Raw genomic sequence first — 21116 nt, forward strand, 5'->3', positions numbered from 1 at the left:
ATGGGGGGATCGTTGTAGCGGTACAGCGTGCCATTTTGAAGTGTGAATAAGCGAAGGGAAGTGTAGGGAAATGACGATTCCAGGCGGTCAGTGATGATAGGCAAGGATTGGTCATGGCGCTGCCCGTCGGCGACATGTAGCAATGGAAAAACACAGAGAACACAGGCGTCGGTGTCAGTACCAGACGCAGAGGTCGCGTCTTCGACTGGGTAGCGAGGGAGGCAATCTGCGTCCTGGTGTTGGCGTTCCGACTTTTAAGTCGCTGTGTAGGGATATTCTTGTAGTCGGAAGGCCCAACGACCAAGCCGGCCAGTAGGATCCTTTAGCGACGAAAGCCAATGGAGCGCATGATGGTCTGTGATTACTGAGAAGCGCTTGCCATATAAATATGGGCGGAATGTTGAAACAGCCCAGACGAGAGCAAAAACATTCGTGCTCGGTAATGGAATAGTTGCGCTCTGCAGATGTCAGCAGCCGGCTAGCGTAGGCTATAACGCGGTCGTGTCCGTGTTCGCGTTCCGATAAGACGGCGGCGATCCCATAACCTCTAGGTGCGGACGGGTCAAAGTGGGCCAAGACCAGTGGAGTTGAGTCGGCTGTCGCTCCCACTGTCATCCGCACGCTGATTCCACCATGCCCGTATGCTGGAATCCTCGTAGACTTCCTTGAGGTGACGAGGCCCTGCAATTTAAATCAGCCCCTAAGCACAGCGTAACCCATCACATTGTCACGCGGGATCCACCCGTCACAGCTCGTCCGCGCCGCCACATCAGTGAGCGTCTGGCCCTTGCTAAACGGGAATTCGAACACATGCTCCAGCTGGTTGTTATTCGCCCTTCGTCCAGCAGTTTGGCGCCCCCACATAATCTGGTGCCCAAGGAAGAGCCGAGTGACTAGCGTCCGTGCGGCGTCTACTGGGCGCCCAACGGTCGTCGATCGTCGACGACTGTTGACCCCGCTTGTGATCAGCGTCGCTGGATCACAAGCGAAGTCACCGTGCCGGCCCAGGTGTACCTGGGAAAGGGGTCGAACTTACAGCGCTGTGTCCTTTACAACGTTGACGTTGGCGAGGACCAGACTGCTCTCCAGCGTGAGCTCTACTGTTCTACTCACGGTCCTGTTGTTAACAGCGCAAAACGTAGACGGGACACGACACGAGAAGACGACACCACAAGCGCAGGATGGAAAACCAACAAGCCCAAGCTGCTATTCTACATGCCGTGTCATTCAAGAGCGTTACATTGGAAAGGGGCGCTCTTGCATCGTCACCTCGAAAGGCTCACCAACTCCCCCAACCTGCCTGTACTACTATGACTGGATTCTACGACCTCGGCCATATAAACCCAGTGTCATCTATCGTTACAACTGTTTCCGACCTGGCCACATGTGCCGATCCTGTCCGTTTCGAGCACCAGATGAAGCTGTATTAGCTGACACAGTGCCTTACCGATGTAGACTCTGCAAGACCGTTGACCACTAGATCACTTCTCCAACTTGTCCCACAAAGCAAGAGGCCTCACAGAAGGTTCGTTGCGGGTTTCATAAGCAATGGCCTCAGCTTGCTGCCACAAAACCAGTGTCAACACCTAACAGGTTTGCGCCGCTCCAGTGGGATGACGACTGGCCAGAGCTTTCCGAGCTCGACCCGCCTGCACCCGATTGCCAAGAGTTACAGTGACAAAGTTCGCAAAGACCGCCGTCGCCCGCTGGTTACACAGATGCAGAGCGTGCCGTAACATCCGCGTGATGATATGGCAGCAGTTTACAATCAAATTTCGCGCTTTTTAGCGGAGGTTTGCAAGCTCTGACAGCACCGTGAACTACTTGCGCGTCGCCGACGTCCAATGGAATCTCACACCCCTACAACTATCAATTCCGCTGCATCATCGTCTCTGTCACGCCCTGCTGTATCGTTCAGAGATTCTACGATGTCTTCTCCGTTGGCGGATAACTCTACAACATCCCTTTGGTGGTTTATGGTCAGCCAGTTATCCAACGTGAGATCTGTGATTTGACAACGACTGGACTCGGCTTCAGTGGATACGTGTCTCCTTCGATAAGTGACCGTCGTGTGCACACAGCTGACCCTTTAGCAAAGGCGGCAGTGTATGTTGATACGCGGTGTCCTCAGGTCTGCCTTTCTCTTTGAAAACTGGTCTAACTCAGATCAGGAGGTAGTGGCAATAGCTGTGAAGTTACCCAAGGCAACTGTTGTGGTAGTGCCATACTACGTAAGACTAGCCTGAGGCTCTTCTTCAAGGAATAATCTGGGCTGTTTATTGAATGTCCGTCGACAATACCCAGCGTGTCCTATTTTAGTTGGTGGTGATTTCAACGCCCCTCACCTAGATTGGGGGTACCCTGCTTCTAGCCCCCGAGGTAGGCGTGTGCGGGACGCCTTCGCGGATGCGTTGTTTGTACTACTGAACCATCCCGATTCAGCAACGCGGGCTGTGTTTCAAGCTCGACGTACAACATACGCACTGGATCTTACGTGGTGGTCGGGTCCCGGCAATCCCACTTGGCACCTGGAGCATGACTGCTTGGGTAGTGACCATCACCCTATCATCATCGGCCTTCATCCGTCGCAGGGTCGCCGATCGCGCCGCAAGTGTACTGTGGTCAACTGGCACACCTTTCGCTCTATTCTCCAAGATGCTTCTGTGAACTCGTCACCACTCCTTGTTAACCGCATACAAAGCGCGCTCAATGAAGCTACAACCATCAGCTGTGTAGACGTCGAATGACCGGCACCGGATATCTACTTCCTCAACTTGTGGGCTGCTCGCAGGAAGCTGAACTGGCAGCATCCCGATACCCCACTTCTGCACGAGCCAGTACAAGATGGAATTTCCTTACTGCTAATGCGGCGGCACTGGCATACGTGGTGTGAGCGGTTTTCATCCAAGACATCGAATGCTTCTCTCTGGCGAACGTTGCGTGCCATGGAACATGGTTGCCGCCGTCCACACGAGGCGGCCACAGCCTGCTTCGCTGCTTGCTTGTCGCCAGATTATTTCGCCAAAGAAGCAGCCCGGATATTTTTCCCTCAGTACCACTTGTTGCCTCAAACAACCAATGGCGCTTCCTTTGCAGGCATTCCGGCACATATCGAAGTGTAACCATCTACAGCAGATTCCGAGGGGATTGCAAGCTTTTTCACCATGCCTGAGTTGCTCGCAGCGATAGATGGTACCAGTCGCAAGACAGCACCCGCTCCAGACTCTATTAGCAATGAGGCTTACAAAAACCTTAGTTGCACTGCGTTGCCTCAACTCATCGACACCATTAAGAAGGTATGGCTAGCTAGCGTTGTCCCTCCAAGCTGGAAATCGGCTATTCTGATGCCGATTCCGAAACCAGGCAAGCCACCGACCGTCCTTGGCAACTTCCGACCCATTATCTGAACGTCAACGTTGTGCAACCTTGCTGAGAAAATGCTTGTCACACGGCTGTTGTCGTAGCTAGAGCACCACGGTTTCTCCCACCCTGCTCAAATTGGCTTCCGTCCAACCATAGGTACTGAAGATGGGCTGGCTGTCTTCGCATCCTCAGTTTTATCATTAACTCGTAGCCACACTATCCGTACTGTCCTCGCTATGGACGTCGAAAGGACGTATAACATCAGTCATGCTGTCATCTTGGCTTCAATTGACGTGCTGCATTTTCCCCGTAGAGTACGAAATTCTGTCAAATCTTTCCTCGAAGACCGACACTTTGCAATTCGCTTCAGTGGTGACGCTGTCGGCTCATTTGTCTCTCTTCGCGGCGTACCCCAGGGATCAGTATTGTCACCCACATTATTCAATATTGCTTTCATGCCGCTTGCATGGCGCTTACATGATATACCCGACATAAAGTTCTTGTACGCTGATGACATCATGGTTTGGAACACTCATCATCACCTGCAGACTCAAGCCGCTGTCCTTCAATCAGCTTTAGATATGACGTCGACTTATACTTCTTCGGTCGGCCTTAGGCTTTCTGTCAGCAAATCTGCTTACATGCCAGTCGCCAGTCGCTGGGGCCGGCGCAAACTCTCTGCAACACCCATTCATCTTCATCTATCCGGAACACCACTTCAACAATGTTCAACTATAAAAATTCTTGGTCTGACGGTCCACGAGTCGGGAACCGAAACTGCTTGGCTCTCCAGCGCTAAAAAGCAGGCGATTCAGACGTTGAGTCTGATTAGGCGCATCGCTCCTAAAACGGGTGGCGCTCGCTTATATGTTGAGCGACATTCGGTGAAGACGGTAGTGCAACCACGCCTTGTTTACCAAGCCCAATTTCAGCATTTGACGAGGGCACAATGGTATCGCCTTGAAGCTGTTAATCGCGAGGCAATGAGGGTCATCACTTGCCTTCCCCGCAACAACCCGATCGTTGCTCTCCAAGAGAATGCACAGCTGAACACACTAGATTAGCTGGTGCAGCAGTGATTAGCTGGTGCAGCAGGGGACGTATTCTGAAACGTTCGCCGCGGCGAACTTTTCGCACTGGCCACGCCTCCGCCGTAGCGGCGCGCGCTGAATGGCTGATTTGACAAAACCGGAAACTCACTTGCGCCACCTGGTAGTTCCTGTCTACGTCATTTAACGTCACGGTGTCAATGGGTGCTCCGGACATATATTGAATAAGCGAACACGTCTTTTGGCGTTCGGTTGCTGGTGGAGTCTAGCAGGGTAGTTAGGTGGTAGCTTATAGCAGAGTTTTTGATGGCGTGGTGCGCGTGTTGTTTCCAGGCGATTGTTGTTGTTTGTTGTTTCCAGGCTGTGTTCCCTTGTGCTAGTGACACGTGTGGGTGGCAGTGTTTTTGAGCAGCGCCATGAACAACGCACTGCTCGCGTGGTTCCTCGCGCGACGGCGGGAACAACATACCCGCTCCAGCCGTGACGCCTTCGCCATGAGGGGAGCAGCGTTTCGGCGCCATTTCCGGATGACGAAGAGTGCCGTCCGGCTGCTTTGCAGCGAGCTTGCCCACTTGCTGGAGCCGCCGACCGCGGGGGGCCTGAGCGTTGAGGACCAAGTCCTCTGTACCCTCAGGTTCTTTGCAACTGGCAGCTTCCAGTCGTCAGTCGGCAGTGAGGCGGCCATCGACATGTCGCAGGCGTCTGTAAGCCGCTGCATTGCAAAAGTCGCGCGGTCCATTGTTCAGGTTGGGAAGGAGCAAGGATGGGTGGCCTTCCCACGCACCGCCGGCGAGCGAGCTGCAATTAAGCAAGGGTTCTTGCAGCGGGGCAGGCTCGGCGGCGTGATTGGGTGCGTGGATGGCACGTTCATCGCCATCGTCGCCCCGAACCTCCCTCCTGCCCAGAAGGCAACGTATTGGTGCCGGAAGGGCTATTACGCCCTGAATGCAATGGTGGTAAGTTGTAAACGAAATTGCATGTAATGGAACAAAAATTAATGGACAGCCATTGGCATCACCGTAACACAATTGTCTGCAATGTGTTTCAGGTGTGTGACTCGGACTTGAGGGTCCTGCACGTTGACCCGCGATTCGCTGGGTCGTGCCACGACGCGCACGTGTGGCGGTACGCGTCGCTTCGCCGGCGCATTGCCAGCGGCCGCATTGCCGTCCAATACGGAGAGTACCTTCTTGGTGAGTAGTGACGAAGTTGCTCTCAAAAGAAAACTGTACTCGATGCGTGTGTGTGATGTCCTATGTCGCGTAAGAAGGCGGAAAAAGTGACTGCTATCTTTCTATGTGCAGGCGACAGTGCGTACCCCCTGGAGCCGTGGCTCCTGACACCTGCGCCCGGCCACCCTGCCCCGCACACACCGGAAGGGCGCTACAACGCCGCGCACACTTCCGCAAGGTCAGCGGTGGAGCGGTGCATCGGCGTCATGAAGAGCCGATTCCGATGTCTGCAGCGGCACCGCGCCTTGCATTACGGGCCCAAAAAGGCAGCGACGATTGTGGCAGCGTGTGCGGCACTGCACAATCTGTGCATTGACGAAGATGTGCCGCACACGGGCCGCGTGTACTCAGGAGACGACGACGACGGCGACCGTCCGCATGGCTCAAGCAGCGCAGGACAGGGTGAACCACCTCGGGCCAGACGGGCACTGTATTTGCGCGGGAGGGCGGCACGTACAAGGCAGATTGCAATACTGTCGATTGCTCGCAATCGCCACTTGCAGCATGTGCAGAGAGCGGTTTGCCACGCACGTCGCCTGCAACGCTAGGCCGGAGCAGTTTACCCGTTGCTGCTCCCACGTGCAAGGCACCTGTCACCGCCCCCTTCTGCCCGAGCAGTGTGCGTCCCTTTGTGCCAGACGCTCTCACGTGCTGACACTTGCGCCTCCTGTGCTGGCTGTGCTTGTGGTTTTGTTGCTGCCTCCCCTTGCCGCTCCCAAGTGCAAGGCACCTGTCACCGCCCCCTTCTGCCCGAGCAGTGTGCGTCCCTTTGTGCCAGACGCTCTCACGTGCTGACACTTGCGCCTCCTGTGCTGGCTGTGCTTGTGGTTTTGTTGCTGCCTCCCCTTGCCGCTCCCAAGTGCAAAGCACCTGTCACCCCCCCCCCCTTCTGCCCGAGCAGTGTGCGTCCCTTTGTGCCAGACGCTCTCACGTGCTGACACTTGCGCCTCCTGTGCTGGCTGTGCTTGTGGTTTTAACGCGATAGCGTTAAGGAGCTCGTGTCGCAGAAAAGCCGGTGTCGTTGGCGTCGGGTGTCGGCGTCGGCGGCGTTGACCGTGAGCGATAAATCACGGCAGGCGCTTCATAAATAAAAAGCAACTTCCAAGATTGGCCCGGCGGGAATCGAACCCAGGTCTCCGGAGTGTGAGACGGAGACGCTACCACTCAGCCACGAGTTCGATGCTTCCAAGCGGTGCAAACGCGCCTCTAGTGAATGCGGTGTTGCCTTCGAAACCAGCCGTGGAAAGTTATACTGCGGTGTATATCGGTAATTATGAACATGTAACGTACAGAAGTCACAATTACACGAGTTGCGAAGTGCGTTTCCGCTGCATTTCTTTTGCGCTTTCCGCACACGCATAGCCATCTTGCGGCAAACACAGAAGACCCCCTCCTCTCAATGTACGGCGCTGCCCCGACAGGAGGCGCGCCGCGCGCGCATTGGGACCGCTGCCAGGCGCGTCGCGGGACTCCCTCTCCCCTGACGACGCTTCGCCGGGCTCCCGGTTTAGATTACTATCTATCTCTCTGCCCGTGCCGATCACGACGTTTGGCTGGCGTAGATCGTTTCCCCTCCGAGACACCGAGTTCTTTGGTTCGTTTCGTTCGCTCAGGCGCACGTTTCGTTGTCGCGCCGAACGCTGCGTTGCTCGACGTTCACCGCGTGATAGGTGGGCGCTAAGTCCGATGCGGGGCGCATCGTAAGTGATTGCTGTGCCGTAGCGCATTGTCTTATACCCCTTGGCGGGTCGACGGGAACGCTGTCGCGTCCCACTCTTGAAGGCGAAGCTTAAGCGTCCTCCAATTTTTGTTGCTGCCTCCCCTTGCTGCTCCCACGTGCAAGGCACCTGTCACCGCCCCCTTCTGCCCGAGCAGTGTGCGTCCCTTTGTGCCAGACGCTCTCACGTGCTGACACTTGCACCTCCTGTGCTGGCTGTGCTTGTGGTTTTGTTGCTGCCTCCCCTTGCCGCTCCCAAGTGCAAGGCACCTGTCACCGCCCCCTTCTGCCCGAGCAGTGTGCGTCCCTTTGTGCCAGACGCTCTCACGTGCTGACACTTGCGCCTCCTGTGCTGGCTGTGCTTGTGGTTTTGTTGCTGCCTCCCCTTGCTGCTCCCACGTGCAAGGCACCTGTCACCGCCCCCTTCTGCCCGAGCAGTGTGCGTCCCTTTGTGCCAGACGCTCTCACGTGCTGACACTTGCGCCTCCTGTGCCGGTTGTGCTTGTGGTTTTGTTGCTGCCTCCCCTTGCTGCTCCCACGTGCAAGGCACCTGTCACCGCCCCCTTCTGCCCGAGCAGTGTGCGTCCCTTTGTGCCAGACGCTCTCACGTGCTGACACTTGCGCCTCATGTGCTGGCTGTGCTTGTGGTTTTGTTGCTGCCTCCCCTTGCCGCTCCCACGTGCAAGGCACCTGTCACCGCCCCCTTCTGCCCGAGCAGTGTGCGTCCCTTTGTACCAGACGCTCTCACGTGCTGACACTTGCGCCTCCTGTGCTGGCTGTGCTTGTGGTTTTGTTGCTGCCTCCCCTTGCCGCTCCCACGTGCAAGGCACCTGTCACCGCCCCCTTCTGCCCGAGCAGTGTGCGTCCCTTTGTGCCAGACGCTCTCACGTGCTGACACTTGCGCCTCCTGTGCTGGCTGTGCTAGTGGTTTTGTTGCTGCCTCCCCTTGCCGCTCCCAAGTGCAAGGCACCTGTCACCCCCCCCTTCTGCCCGAGCAGTGTGCGTCCCTTTGTGCCAGACGCTCTCACGTGCTGACACTTGTGCCTCCTGTGCTGGCTGTGCTTGTGGTTTTGTTGCTGCCTCCCCTTGCCGCTCCCACGTGCAAGGCACCTGTCGATGCCCCCTTCTGCATTACAAGTGTTCACCGCATTTCGGCTGAAAGTGCCTCCCCTTTCCTGCTCCCTTGTGCTGACACGCGTGTTTGTGCGCTCGTAGTGTATATGGTTTTATGTCAAGTCGTGCCTCCTTGCTGCTCCAGTGTGCCGACACCTGCCACCATCTGCTGGGGCATTAGAAGTGTGTGTGGTTTTGTGGCAGTTGGTTGCCCCACCTGACCTACACGTGCCAACATTCCTTATTGTGATAGAGGTGTTTGTGTTTGTGGTGAGGTTTCTCGGCTTTCTTTTAAGGGGGAGCTTCTTGTGCAGTGTCTAGGCAACGGCTTGCGCTGCTCAGCCGTGCCTTATGCTAGCTGCTGCCTTGTTCAACAGGTCTTGTGGAATGCAAGGGTCGAAGCTACAATAATGTGTTCTGGCTGTCGTGCCACTGGTATCCCTACTACTTCCTGGCTGCATCGTTGCGGCAGCACCAGGCGCAGGGCCAGGAAACGCTGCATTCAGTGGGAATAGGAGCAGATCAGTGAGGCAGGTGATGTGAATGTGATTGCAAGTCATCTCCACAACCAGCACGCCATCGTTCGTGTGAATCCGTTTGCATCATGCAATTTCGCTATTCTCACAGCATTGCAGCCTTGCTGGCATGGATGATGATGTGTCATCGCACCACTAACGCCACACCCTTGTGTGCAGGGTCAGGAAAAGAAAAATTGGAGGACGCTTAAGCTTCGCCTTCAAGAGTGGGACGCGACAGCGTTCCCGTCGACCCGCCAAGGGGTATAAGACAATGCGCTACGGCACAGCGATCACTGACGATGCGCCCCGCATCGGACTTAGCGCCCACCTATCACTCGGTGAGCGTCGAGCAACGCAGCGTTCGGCGCGGCAACGAAACGTGCGCCTGAGCGAACGGGACGAACCAAAGAACTCGGTGTCTCGGAGGGGAAACGATCTACGCCAGCCAAACGTCGCGATCGGCACGGGCAGAGAGATAGATAGTAATCTAAAGAAAGGACCGGGAGCACGGCGAAGCGTCGTCAGGGGAGAGGGAGTCCCGCGACGCGCCTCGCAGCGGTCCCAATGCGCGCGCGGCGCGCCTCCTGTCGGGGCAGCGCCGTACATTGAGAGGAGGGGGTCTTCTGTGTTTGCCGCAAGATGGCTCTGCGTGTGCGGAAAGCGCAGAAGAAATGCAGCGGAAACGCACTTCGTAATTGGGACTTCTGTACGTTACATGTTCATAATTACCGATATACACCGCAGTATAACTTTCCACGGCTCGTTTCGAAGGCAACACCGCATTCACTAGAGGCGCGTTTGCACCGCTTGGAAGCATCGAACTCGTGGCTGAGTGGTAGCGTCTCCGTCTCACACTCCGGAGACCCTGGTTCGATTCCCACCGGGCCAATCTTGGAAGTACCTTTTTATTTATGAAGCGCCTGCCGTGATTTATCGCTCACGGTCAACGCCGCAAACACCGACGCCGACGACACCGGCTTTTCTGCGACACGAGCTCCTTAACGCTATCGCGTTAAAAGTGCAAGATTCGTGTGCATCATATGTAGTGTAAACACTATATGTGCCGTGGAAGGTGGCAGGACGTGATGACATGGTGCAGCGAGGCGTGCACCACATCTGAAAACAAAACGATGTTTTCTTGATGCTGTCAATTCATGATAGTGCACTACTGCAATACCACATCTTTAGATGTCATGCCATCGTTACCATATCGTAGCAGTTATTTTACCTTCGTAACACCACTGCTATCATCATCTTGTAACATTGCAATAACTTCAGCATCACGTATCTGTTGTCAGAATTTCCACTCTAGCGCACTCTTGCTCGCACTGACATTGTAATGGCACCATTATGTTACCATTGGCGTCTTTTCAATGCCAGCACGGCATTGTTCTCACGTCTCTGCTTCTTCTCTTGAGTTGGCAGTATACATTCGCTGCTGTCACTTCCATGATGCTTTACTGACACTGCGATTCGATAGCAGGTGTGCAGTCATAACACTTGAGTTAGAACAGGAGTGCCCGGGATCAGCTTGTTTTCTTGATCTGCCTGTGGACTGATAAGGAAGGCTACAGGTGGTGGAAGGCATGCGTCCAACCGAGAACGGATCTGGTATCCCAAAAGTTGTTGAGACAGTGATCATCCAGGGGCGTTATAAGGTAGCTAAAGAGCGCTTTTGCCAATCGCTAAGACAAGTCACCTGACCCAACCTTCTTGATGCCATCTTTCAGCGTCCGCACGGCGCGTTCAGCAAGCCCGTTCGATTGGGAGTGATACGGTGCAGTACTGAAGTGCTTTATGCTGTTTCCTGTCACAAACTTCGTGATTGTCTCTGGCGTGAACTGAGTTCCGTTGTCTGCCACAATGCATCATGGTATGGCCAGCCTGCTGAAGATGTCACGCAAGGATGTAACTGTCGATTGTGCTGTGGCACGACGCACTGGAATTGCTTCGCCCATTTTGAATGTGAATCTATGGCCACTAGGATCATGTTGTTGTTCGCTGGACCAGCATAACCCAAATGGACACGTGACCAATTCTCATGCGTTAGTGGCCAGTTTACTAGTATTTTTGCCGGTGGCATTGCGTTTGCTTGTGTGCATGTAGTACATTTCCTACTGATTTGTTCGATAGCTCCGTCGATGGCCGGCCACCACACGAAAGTACGGGCCAACGACTTCATTGCTGACATTCCCTGGTGCGTCTCGTGCAGGAATTGCAGCATGTCACCACGAGCAACCTCGGGAATCACGACTCTGTGACCCCAGTAAATGAGACCTTTGGAAACGGTTAGCTCACTTTTTCGTGCGAAGTATGGGTCCAACTACGGATCGGGTGCTACATACTTCTTTGGCCAACCATGAAGTATGTAGGAATTGACATTTCCAAGTACTTCACCTTTCTCGGTTTACTGTCTCAATGCTTGCGACGAAAGGGGCACGTCATCCAGCTGCTGCAGCGAGTGCACGAACTCGTGTAGCTCCTCTGATGTGTTGTCAGTGGTTTCTAGAGGAGGCCGACTGAGTGCGTCAGCGTTCAGGTTGTCCGAGCCAGGTTTGTACTCTATCTTGTACAGCTATGTACCCAGCAGCAAGGACCAATGCTGAATTCGTGCGGCAGCCATAGTGGGCGTGGGATGATCTTCGCAAAATAGACCCACCAGCGGCTTGTGAGATGTGATGAAGATGAACGTTATTCCCGGACGGTAGTCCCGAAACTATCCTACCCGAAACACTAGGGCCAACGTTTCACGCTTCAGTTGGGAATAATTCCATTCCCCTTTGCAAAGTCTTCGAGCACAAAAACCTATAGGCTTGTCAACGTTGCCAGTGCGATGGGACAGTACCGCTCCGATCCTGTTGGGTGACGCATCGCACTCCAATCGCAGCGGCAGTGAGGGATCGAAGTGAGTGAGCATTTTGGCATTACATAAAGCGTTTTTTGACTTCTGAAACGCTTCCCGTTGTTGAAAGCCGCAATTCCATCGACGTTCTTTGGTTAGCAAATCGTAGAGCGGTGATATCAGAGTGGTCATATTCAGAAGGAACTTGCTGAAATACGTGAGAAGACGAAAGTATGATCGCAGCTCGCTCACGTTCTTGGGGGTTGGCGCCCTTATGACAGCATCCATGTTCTTCTGCAGAGGTTGCAGCCCTCCAGTACTGATCTTGCAGCCGTGATACGAAACCTCAGGCATCCTGAAGGTGCACTTGTCCTTCCTTAGCCTGACTGCGTACTCTCGAAAGCGCTGGAGAACTGCCTTGAGGTTCTTTCTGCCGTTGTTCCCCTTCTCGGCCACCAGAACGTCGTCAAAGTACGCCTGGACTCCCGGCCAGCGTCCCGGTTCAGGACGCTGGCCATTATTCGCTGAAAGATAGCTGGGGCAGAAGAAACACCAAATGGCAGGCGATTAAAGCAAAATAATCCCCGATGTGGTGATGACCGTCAGCTCCTTTGATTGCTCATACAGGGGAACGTGGTTGCAGGCGTCTCGAAGGTTCAATGTGCTGTAAACGCCACCCTCGTGCAGTACAGCAAAAAAGGTCATTGATTACTGGGAGTGGGTACTGCTCCATCACACAGCTGGCATTTACCGTTAGCTTGTAATCGCCACACAATCGAACTGTTCCATCTTCATTACCAGAACTATCGGCGTCGCCCACTCTAAGTGAGCCACCGGGGACAGGACGCGGAATTGATCAAGCCTGTCCAGCTCGTATGAAACGTTTCGTCCCTATGCATATGGAAGTGGCCCGGCTTTGAAGAACTTTCGAACTGCATCCTCCTGTATGTATAGATGAGTGGGCGGAACATTGAACAGACCCAGTTCAGGTGCAATCACGTCCTCGTACTCACACAGGATCGCTTGCAAGTTTAGCCCTTGCTCTTTAATGCTGGACACGCTCAAAACCGCGGCCCCTTCGTTGTTCAGAATCTGGATGAGATCACGGCCACACAGGATCGGGCCGGCAGGCGCGAACAACGGTCACTGATGCCGTGGCAGTCGTACCGCAGAATGAAACTGGGAGCGTTAGCTTCCCGGCTGTACGCAACGGACCCGAGTAGCATGACTACCTCAAGGTGGATTTTTCAATGCGGGGCTACCTTGTGTGATGTTGGCAGTAGACGTCCCAGGGCACCACGTGCACGAGTGAGGCGGTGTCAATTTCTGTCATGATGTCGGCTCCACCCCAGCAAAAATTGCATCGTACCGGGCTGACGACTCCGCTGTCTGCGGTTGGTTGTGGATTTAGTGTATACAACTGTGCGGAGAGCTTGGCTGCGGCATTTTCGATTGAGCCACTGCTCAGCGCCAAGCTCTGGTGCGGTCGCTTTTCCTTAGATCGACGCAGGGCAGCTATGTGCCCATTCTTGCTACAGTTGAAACATTAGGCATGTTTAAATGCACAAGTCGCCTCGCCGTGCTAGCGGATTCAACACCGATGACAACGTTCAGACGATCCACTCGCCTGACTACAGGTTTTTCCTGCCTGTCGATGCGGTTGATCGCCCGCTAGTCTGTGACGCTCGGGCTCTTCTTTCGGTTCCGTCTGCTTCATAAGCTGAACACCCTGTCGTGCAGCCTCTGCTGCAAGCACAATGTTTTGTGCCTCCTGCTATGTCAGTTTCTGGTGAGAAAGCAGTGCTTTGTGCACGTCACTGCTGCGAATTCCACACGCGATCCTGTCTCGCAGCAGGCGGTTCAACATGGCCCCCAAATTTACGTTTATCAGCCAGGCGCGAAAGCTCTACGATAACCTGTTGAGCTTATTTCACTTCCCTTTGAATGCGGGTGAAGAACTTGAAGCTTGCGGCTATCTCATTTGGCGGGGGTGCGTAAAATTCTTCGAGCATGGTAACCGCTTCCGCGTAGTTAACTTGCTCACCTTTCGTGGGGCACAACGTCCACTCAGTACGTCGATAGGCTTCGAGCTCAGTGCCGAGATGAGAAGCGCTCTTTTAGTGTCGTCGACGATGTCGTTACCCTTGAAGTACGACTCGACTCTGATGTAGTCTGACGACCACTTGTCCTTGGCGTCGGCGAAATGTGGAACTTGGTACGCCATGGCAGGAGTGTTCGCCGTCATCAGGGTTGCGGTTCGTAGCTCGTCGCCACTGTTATAAATCAACTGTTATGACTGCTACCAGGCGAGAACAGCATCCGGCCGGACGGCCAGGAGCACAGTAAAGGCCACACAAGAACGGGAACACTGCGCCCGTTTATTCAGTGACAGCACTTTGTTCAGATCTTCTCAAGCTGCTCCGGCACATGCAATGACACCAGTCTCGCGCCACGGCAAACGCGGTTTTCTCTGTCTTCGTTGTCGTTTTCACTTTGCAGCAGTTGTGAACACTGCAGTGTCGTCACACAAGTGTGCCTGTTTCAATAATGCAACTGTGATCATACCATTCTGGTTGCCCTAATGGTGATGTCGTAATAATACCCTTGTAAATGCAGCATTGGTGCGGTTCGACACGTTTGCATTCGTGGCTGCAAGCCTGTCGCATGTGCGTTAATGTTGTTCTTTAGCCTTTCTGATGTTACGGCAGTGGCAGCGTTCCATCATTAACATTACATTGGTGTCATTCGGTGACATTAATAGTGTTGCAGTCGTTGCGATGTCTTTCATGCTTCTCTTATCATCACAGCGCCCAGCTACTGAACGCCGATGGTTGTGTATGCTAGAGAAAAGTAGGCCAACTAGGACATGTCATGTGCACTTGCCACTGCTTGATGGGCGGCAATGGTCTTCCTCGTGGAATGCCATTAAAAGTGTGGTTACGCATACTTTTTTAAGCACGTAAGCATCGTATCTTTCACAGCACTCTACCTCCCGATGCTCCTATGCCATGAAACCGGCTCTCTCATCCTTGTGTGTTGCAGATGCATGTGCTGTTGTGGGACTTGTTTAGTCATACGCATACTGTGTGTCATTGACCGATGTGGTCTTGACCAACAAAGAACAGTCAAGCAGATCCTAAGGGGACGAGAAGCATTGTGCTCCTACGTGAAGACAGGACAATGGTAACATTGCTTTAGCTGCTGCAGCTGTGCAACATTGTTGCAACTGCTCGCAACATGTGGATAGTCAGTGCTATAGCCTGATGCTGCGGAATACGAGTGCGAAATTAATGCAGCTGTGCGTCCGTATGAGACATCTGCACATGAAGGAATTCAACTAAGTGGAATCGCATGTATTGCCAAGCATACAACACGTGCACTGTAAACAAGGCACAGTCTCCATTTGCCAATCGCTGTTGAGCCTTTCCTCGTGTGGAAGCTGTTTGCCACAGTGTGACTGGTCGTGAAGGTCTGACTGGGAAAGCAAACATGGCTGTGTAGCACCATGGTAGCAACAAATATTTTTGAAGCGACCGTAGCAATCGAAGAATCATTACTGCCATCCAGCACCATGCTGGTGAAGTGCCTTAGCCGCAAAGACAGAACTTCCGCATAGTCTGCAGCGCCACCATGCCATGGAATGATTCTGGAAAGGTAGACGCTTATTACCCCAATTTCAGTACTTCACCCCCAGAGCGGTGCCAACGACACGCTGAAATTGACTCGTGTTTGCTTTTTCCTACAATGGGCTGTTGCAGCAGTTGTTGAGCGTCTTCTGTGGCCCCACAGTTGATACAAGAATGCAATCGGGTTGTACAGCTTTTGCAATGGTGTTCAAGCTCAACGTGGCTCGTTTGGCGAATGACGTAGCGTCAGATGACTTCTTTTCACCATCGCCGCCTCATTACCAGGGGCCTATGTAGACTACATACCTAGCATTGTCATCATATATGATGCATAACGTTGCCCTACAGCTGTTACCATTGGCAGCAGTGAAGGTGCACCAGTGCGCATTGCAAGTTGCACGTGACGCAAGGGAGATCTTTTTCCCAGCAGCACTAAAGAGATTTTGCACAATGCGTGGGGACACACACTCTACGTTTGTGAGGATGTGAAGGCTAAAATACATTGTTTGCAATAGAATTTCATACGTCGTTGGCGCTACTGATCTGCTCAGTGTGTGAAGCACACCTCCTTGGCACTTGATGGAAACGTGAGAGTGTGCCTTTACCTCGTTCAGTAAAAGCAGGACAAGCCCTGGCCCCAAGGCGGTTGGGAATGGAGGTGTCCACCTATACAAGCAGCTGGCATTGCACAACCGTATGCAAGTGGGATAGTGTAGTGGACATGATGTCTCCCTTGACACATTATGTTTGGGGTGGTGTAGGAGTGTGTGCGACACAATGCAATGTGAAGGAAACGTAACTAAACGTGTACGTTGCCTTGCTGAGGTGCTGACACGGGAAGGTAGAGCTCAAATCAATTGTGGTTCTGCAGACGTTACATGGACAAATGTGCCACTACAGGATATGTGTCTGGCATCACGAAGGCACAGCACGCATGCATCGTTTTGTGGCAGCTGAGGAAACAGAACCGAGGTGGGAGCGAATGCAACAGCATCCAACAGCGCTACTTGCATGTTTTGCAAAGCGCATAAACATTACATGCTTGCTCATATCCTGTTCCATAATAAATTTTGACAAGCAAACAGTGCAAATGCATGTGTTTAAAGCGATTGTTCTATTCAGCAGGTGCGTAGAAGATGCGAGGCAGACAGTTTCTGTCTAGCGTGTGTGAACCTCCTCGTACATTTGCTTATTGGAGGACACTGGAAGCTCATTTAAAGATCATTTTGGCACATCTTGTATGTGACATTCTTGTATGAACTCCTACACCACGCTGTGGGTACAGAAACGTGACTGCAAGAAAGGTGCACAAGTGCTTGCGGCCCATTGAAGTAATTTTTGTTGTGAGGAGATGCCGCAGCATTTCTGACCACATAATACGAAGAGGAGTATGGCACACTTTAAGAGTGAGCGCCATTGCCCAGTAAAGGGGCCAATGCTTAGTGATGCACTCTCAGAATGGGGCCTTTCAGCTTTCTGAAAATAGGCTAGACCCCATTGAGGCGCGCTATCTTGTCTGTGGCACAAACGCAAAAGTGAACTGCGCTTCAGATTACCTGCCATATTCTGTGCCATGTGGCACGAAGCAGTGCTCTACGAAATAATCGGGAGGTATTCATGTGCACACAAAGAAGAACGCATTGCCCACGCGAAGTACGTATGGCCACCGTCATACAGTGGCGGATGACCCTTGCCAGTTAAGTTGGACAATTGTGTGAAGCAATAGGGGTCGAACCATTTTGCCATAGGTGCGATAGGGCAACACGTGTGGCATTACAAGCGGACCGCAACTCATACGGCAGACAATTCGCTACACGTATCATACAGTGGGCATGTGAAGTGATTCACTTGGGAAGGTGGTGCAATGCAGAGCAAGGACGCTTGAAAAGAAATGTTTAACTCCGTCTGCGCCTCCATGAGAAATGTTGCAACAGGCTCGATAGCAAGATACGAAGATGAACGAGCATGAAGCACAAGGACAGCTGCAAATGTGATCGCAGCAAGGAATTTACATGCAATTTACTTCACCATCCATGTGCATGGTGAGGCAATGCAGGTAGCATAGCCCAAGACTTCCTGTTTTGTGTAACGATGATGCTACATGCATTGCGACATCGTGAGGATCATCGCATTTTTAATCTCACTTGGCAGCTAACTTATCAACTCTGAGTCGACGTTGTGATGCACGTGCATGTGGCACGAAACGACCCAATCAAGTTTATTTTGTGCACCAATTGTCTAACGAGTAAACTGAAGGGTACAGTGATACAAAAAATGACTTCACACCATGTATCACACACATGTGTTAAGCACGCCACACATGTAGATCACACGGTGTTTTGATGTGTAACAAATTATGTTTAATAGCTTTCCCACTGCAGCACTGCCACCTTGTCAACATGCATAGAACAGTTCTCAGTTTGCATGCGTGACAGGTTCTGCCCTGGGTTGCGATCACAATTTTCCAATAGGCACTCCTTGGTTCAGACGAATGTGTCACGTGAACATATCAATGGTACTTAGCTTGCACGTTTGCAATTTAAAAAGATGCATCAAGTTGCGCGTTGCAGTCACACAAAGTGGCCACCACACCGAGCTGCACATTGCATGCCTTACAGTAGGAGTCCAACGTAACGTTGGGGCCGAGCACACATGGCAGCTCATGATCACAGTTCATATCGCATCTGAATACCTCGCAATGCAAACTTGGCAATACATTCATTGTGCTGCAACGTGTTCGGGCCGTGTTCAAGGTCGTGTTAACTGCTACGTCACACGTGGTGGAGATTGCTCCTATGGTCCGGAACGCCTTCTCGCCTGCTCTACGTCCTGGAGCTTTGCTCAGGTAGCCGTTTGTGCCAGCTTATCGCCCCCAGGCTGCAAGACGCTCCATAACACACACCAACATCTACAATCTCGGCTACGTCTGCCACATGCTCTCCTTGGATCATCTCTGGGCCCTTGCACGATCCCCATCTGCTCGCTGGTCTTCAGAGTGGAGATGTGCAGGATTGGCTTGACAACTGCGCCCGGGTAAGTTCACGCAACCGGTGGGGCAAGGCGATTAGGCTACGCCGCACATACTTCTAACTCAAGGGCATAGTGAAGGCTTCTTGATTCACCCACAAGATCGACTTCCCCGGCTGGAATTCTTTGAAGAAGGTTTTCGTCCTCCGGCAGTTTGTTGCGCACTCGAAAGCAGCAACTAGGCAAGTCCCACACCTCGTATGTAGAAGATGTCCTCTCATTTGGCCGACTTTTCAACGCTTCGATGATGGAAACCGACAGAGTACGCCTTGTACTCAAAGGCATTGTGACTGCAGCCTTGAATGTGTTCGCCACCAAGGATCCTACCTGCATTGCTGATATTACATGCATGTGCCAGCGCCTTGCCGACCACGAATTTCTGCGAATGGCGCCCGACACCTTTGAAAGCGAACCCACAGCCGACCCCTCTTCACGCGCACTGGAGCGCGCCATCACACCGCCACAGCTGCAGTCTCTTCACTTCTCGGCAGGCTCCATTCCTACCCAGCATCTACACCACGTGTGGAGGAGCACTTAACAGAACCTAAAATGCGCCCCGAACACGTGGCGGTGCAATCACAGTACACGCACAAAGCAATGCCATGATGGGTCTCAACATGCAATGAACCCTAAGAGCATGTTGTGACCACAATAAGGTACACACAATGAGCACGCGCATAAGAAATGGCCATAGCACTTTGTTATTCATTTTCAGTCTGTCAGATCGGACAACACCAATTACAAGCAATGTGCAAACACTGTTGTAGTGTTGCATGCTGTACACATTCACATTTGCTGCATGAACTTGATGCACAACATTGCAGTCTTCACAATTTGCTAATTTTACAAGCAGTACCTGAAAACATATGTGATTGTAATCCTCTGAAAACATACTATTTTCCCCAATTGTCCCACCCTTCCGCGCATGCACGTCTTCAAGTATGCAACGTTTTCAACAGCACGTACGTGTACCGGGTTCGCGAGGTATTTGAGGGCACACTTTTGCCTTCACGCACAGCAGAGCATCTATGGCAAAACACAGATTTGTTTTTGCGAAACTTCCGTAATGCTTCATTCCCACAATTGGTCAATACATTCACCCTCCTCAGCAACAACACATTCAAGTGCTCACGTGGCAGCGTGAGGGGGTTAAGGGGCCATTACAAATGTTCGCATTCACGCAGCTACGGCAGCCCTCAGCGAGCGTTTCGTATTATTTGGCTGTTTCTTGGCACCTCTCGCAATGCCGCCTCAGATGAGCTAGTCGAGTGGATAGAGATGTGGAGAGGTACGAAGTCTCCAGTTGGGAATGACAGGGTCATGGAAGCTGTCAGCAAACCACTCCTGTGTAATGCAGGCGGTGTGAGCGAGGGCTTGGTGTTGCAGTACCGTCGTAACATTTTCCTCTAGAAACAGTCTCTGTCCAGGGCGTTGCAGTGATGAGCACCCCTGCGTACGCGGCAGCATTAACGCGGACACCTTCTGCAAACCAGCGTGCCGGCATGGTGTTACCGTTGTTGTTGATGATGGAAATTCCGTGTAGAACACTGCAGCTAACTCATTGGAACTTGCACAAAGCGACCTGCCATTACGGCAGGAGAGTTTTCGGTCGTGCTCAAAGTTCTTTTCATCGGAAAATAAATACCGCAGCATTTGCGGCTGCTCGGGCCTCTACAGCTTGATCAGCAATCGCTAGGAACACAGCCGAGTAGGTGGCCCTCCCGAGTCTTAATGGACGTAAGTTGCCCCCTCATCATCACATATAAATGGTACCGCACGCTGTCGTGCACAGCGCGCCTGGCAGTCGACTGTGCCACCTGGAGTTCCTTTGCAGTGTCTTGCATCTTCTTCCCTGGGTGGTCACTCGCGATGACTTGCAGCCGCCAGAGGGAATCCGGGGTTCTGGCAGGGTCTGAACACTCTCTGTGCTTTTCCTTTTAGCCGCAAATGCCGCACCATTGCAATCACACACACACTTCTGTCCAAACCTTCCACCCGAGACTTCGCTCCATTCAGGAAGGTATCAATTTCCCAGTTGCTGCGGTATGCAGCCACGGTGAGGAGGTCTGCATGGTGTCTCATTTTCTGCTTCAAACTCTGTACACTTCCATTTTTGAGCCGTGGCCGCCTTTTCCTAGATAGGTGGTCGACCAACGAATTGCCACATGCATACATAGTTTTCATGAGCATGCAGCAGTCTGCGGCAATAGGTGTAAGTGTTCTCAAATACCTCGCTTACCCGGCACATGGAAAGCCGATAGGCATTCCTTTGATGTCACAGCTACACAGTGCAGTTACAGCACAGCCTGTAAACAGTCTCACATCATTCGGTACATTCAAGTGGCAATGATGCAGAATGTTAAACATTGACCCAGGTACATGCCTTCCGTTTGCAAGTGTTCGGCAACGTAACACACCTCACATTTTCGCCTCCCAGTGTGCAAAATTCCGCATTTCTCGTAACACCTTTGTCATTAATGGGGTTCGCACACTCCGAATGGCCACATTGCATTTTGTTCCGGCTATGTTGCTTGCTGTCTCGCAGAATGTCACTTTCACCTTGATATAATTCAATATCACACGTGCAGTGCCTCTCTGTGTTCACATATATTTTGCTTGGGACTGTAGC

At 52.6% G+C, this 21116-nt stretch overlaps 1 protein-coding gene across 1 annotated transcript; it reads left to right on the forward strand.

The window, feature by feature from the left end:
* Positions 1-4939: 4939 nt before the first annotated feature.
* On the forward strand, positions 4940-11285 carry LOC139051950 (putative nuclease HARBI1). Its single transcript, XM_070529001.1, has 5 exons — positions 4940-5368; positions 5461-5605; positions 5717-6046; positions 8852-8979; positions 11205-11285. The coding sequence occupies exons 1-5, from the start codon at positions 4940-4942 to the stop codon at positions 11283-11285; spliced, it is 1113 nt and encodes a 370-aa protein (XP_070385102.1).
* Positions 11286-21116: the final 9831 nt, after the last annotated feature.

Source organism: Dermacentor albipictus, unplaced genomic scaffold, assembly GCF_038994185.2.
Source record: "Dermacentor albipictus isolate Rhodes 1998 colony unplaced genomic scaffold, USDA_Dalb.pri_finalv2 scaffold_16, whole genome shotgun sequence".
Classification (NCBI taxonomy): domain Eukaryota; kingdom Metazoa; phylum Arthropoda; class Arachnida; order Ixodida; family Ixodidae; genus Dermacentor; species Dermacentor albipictus.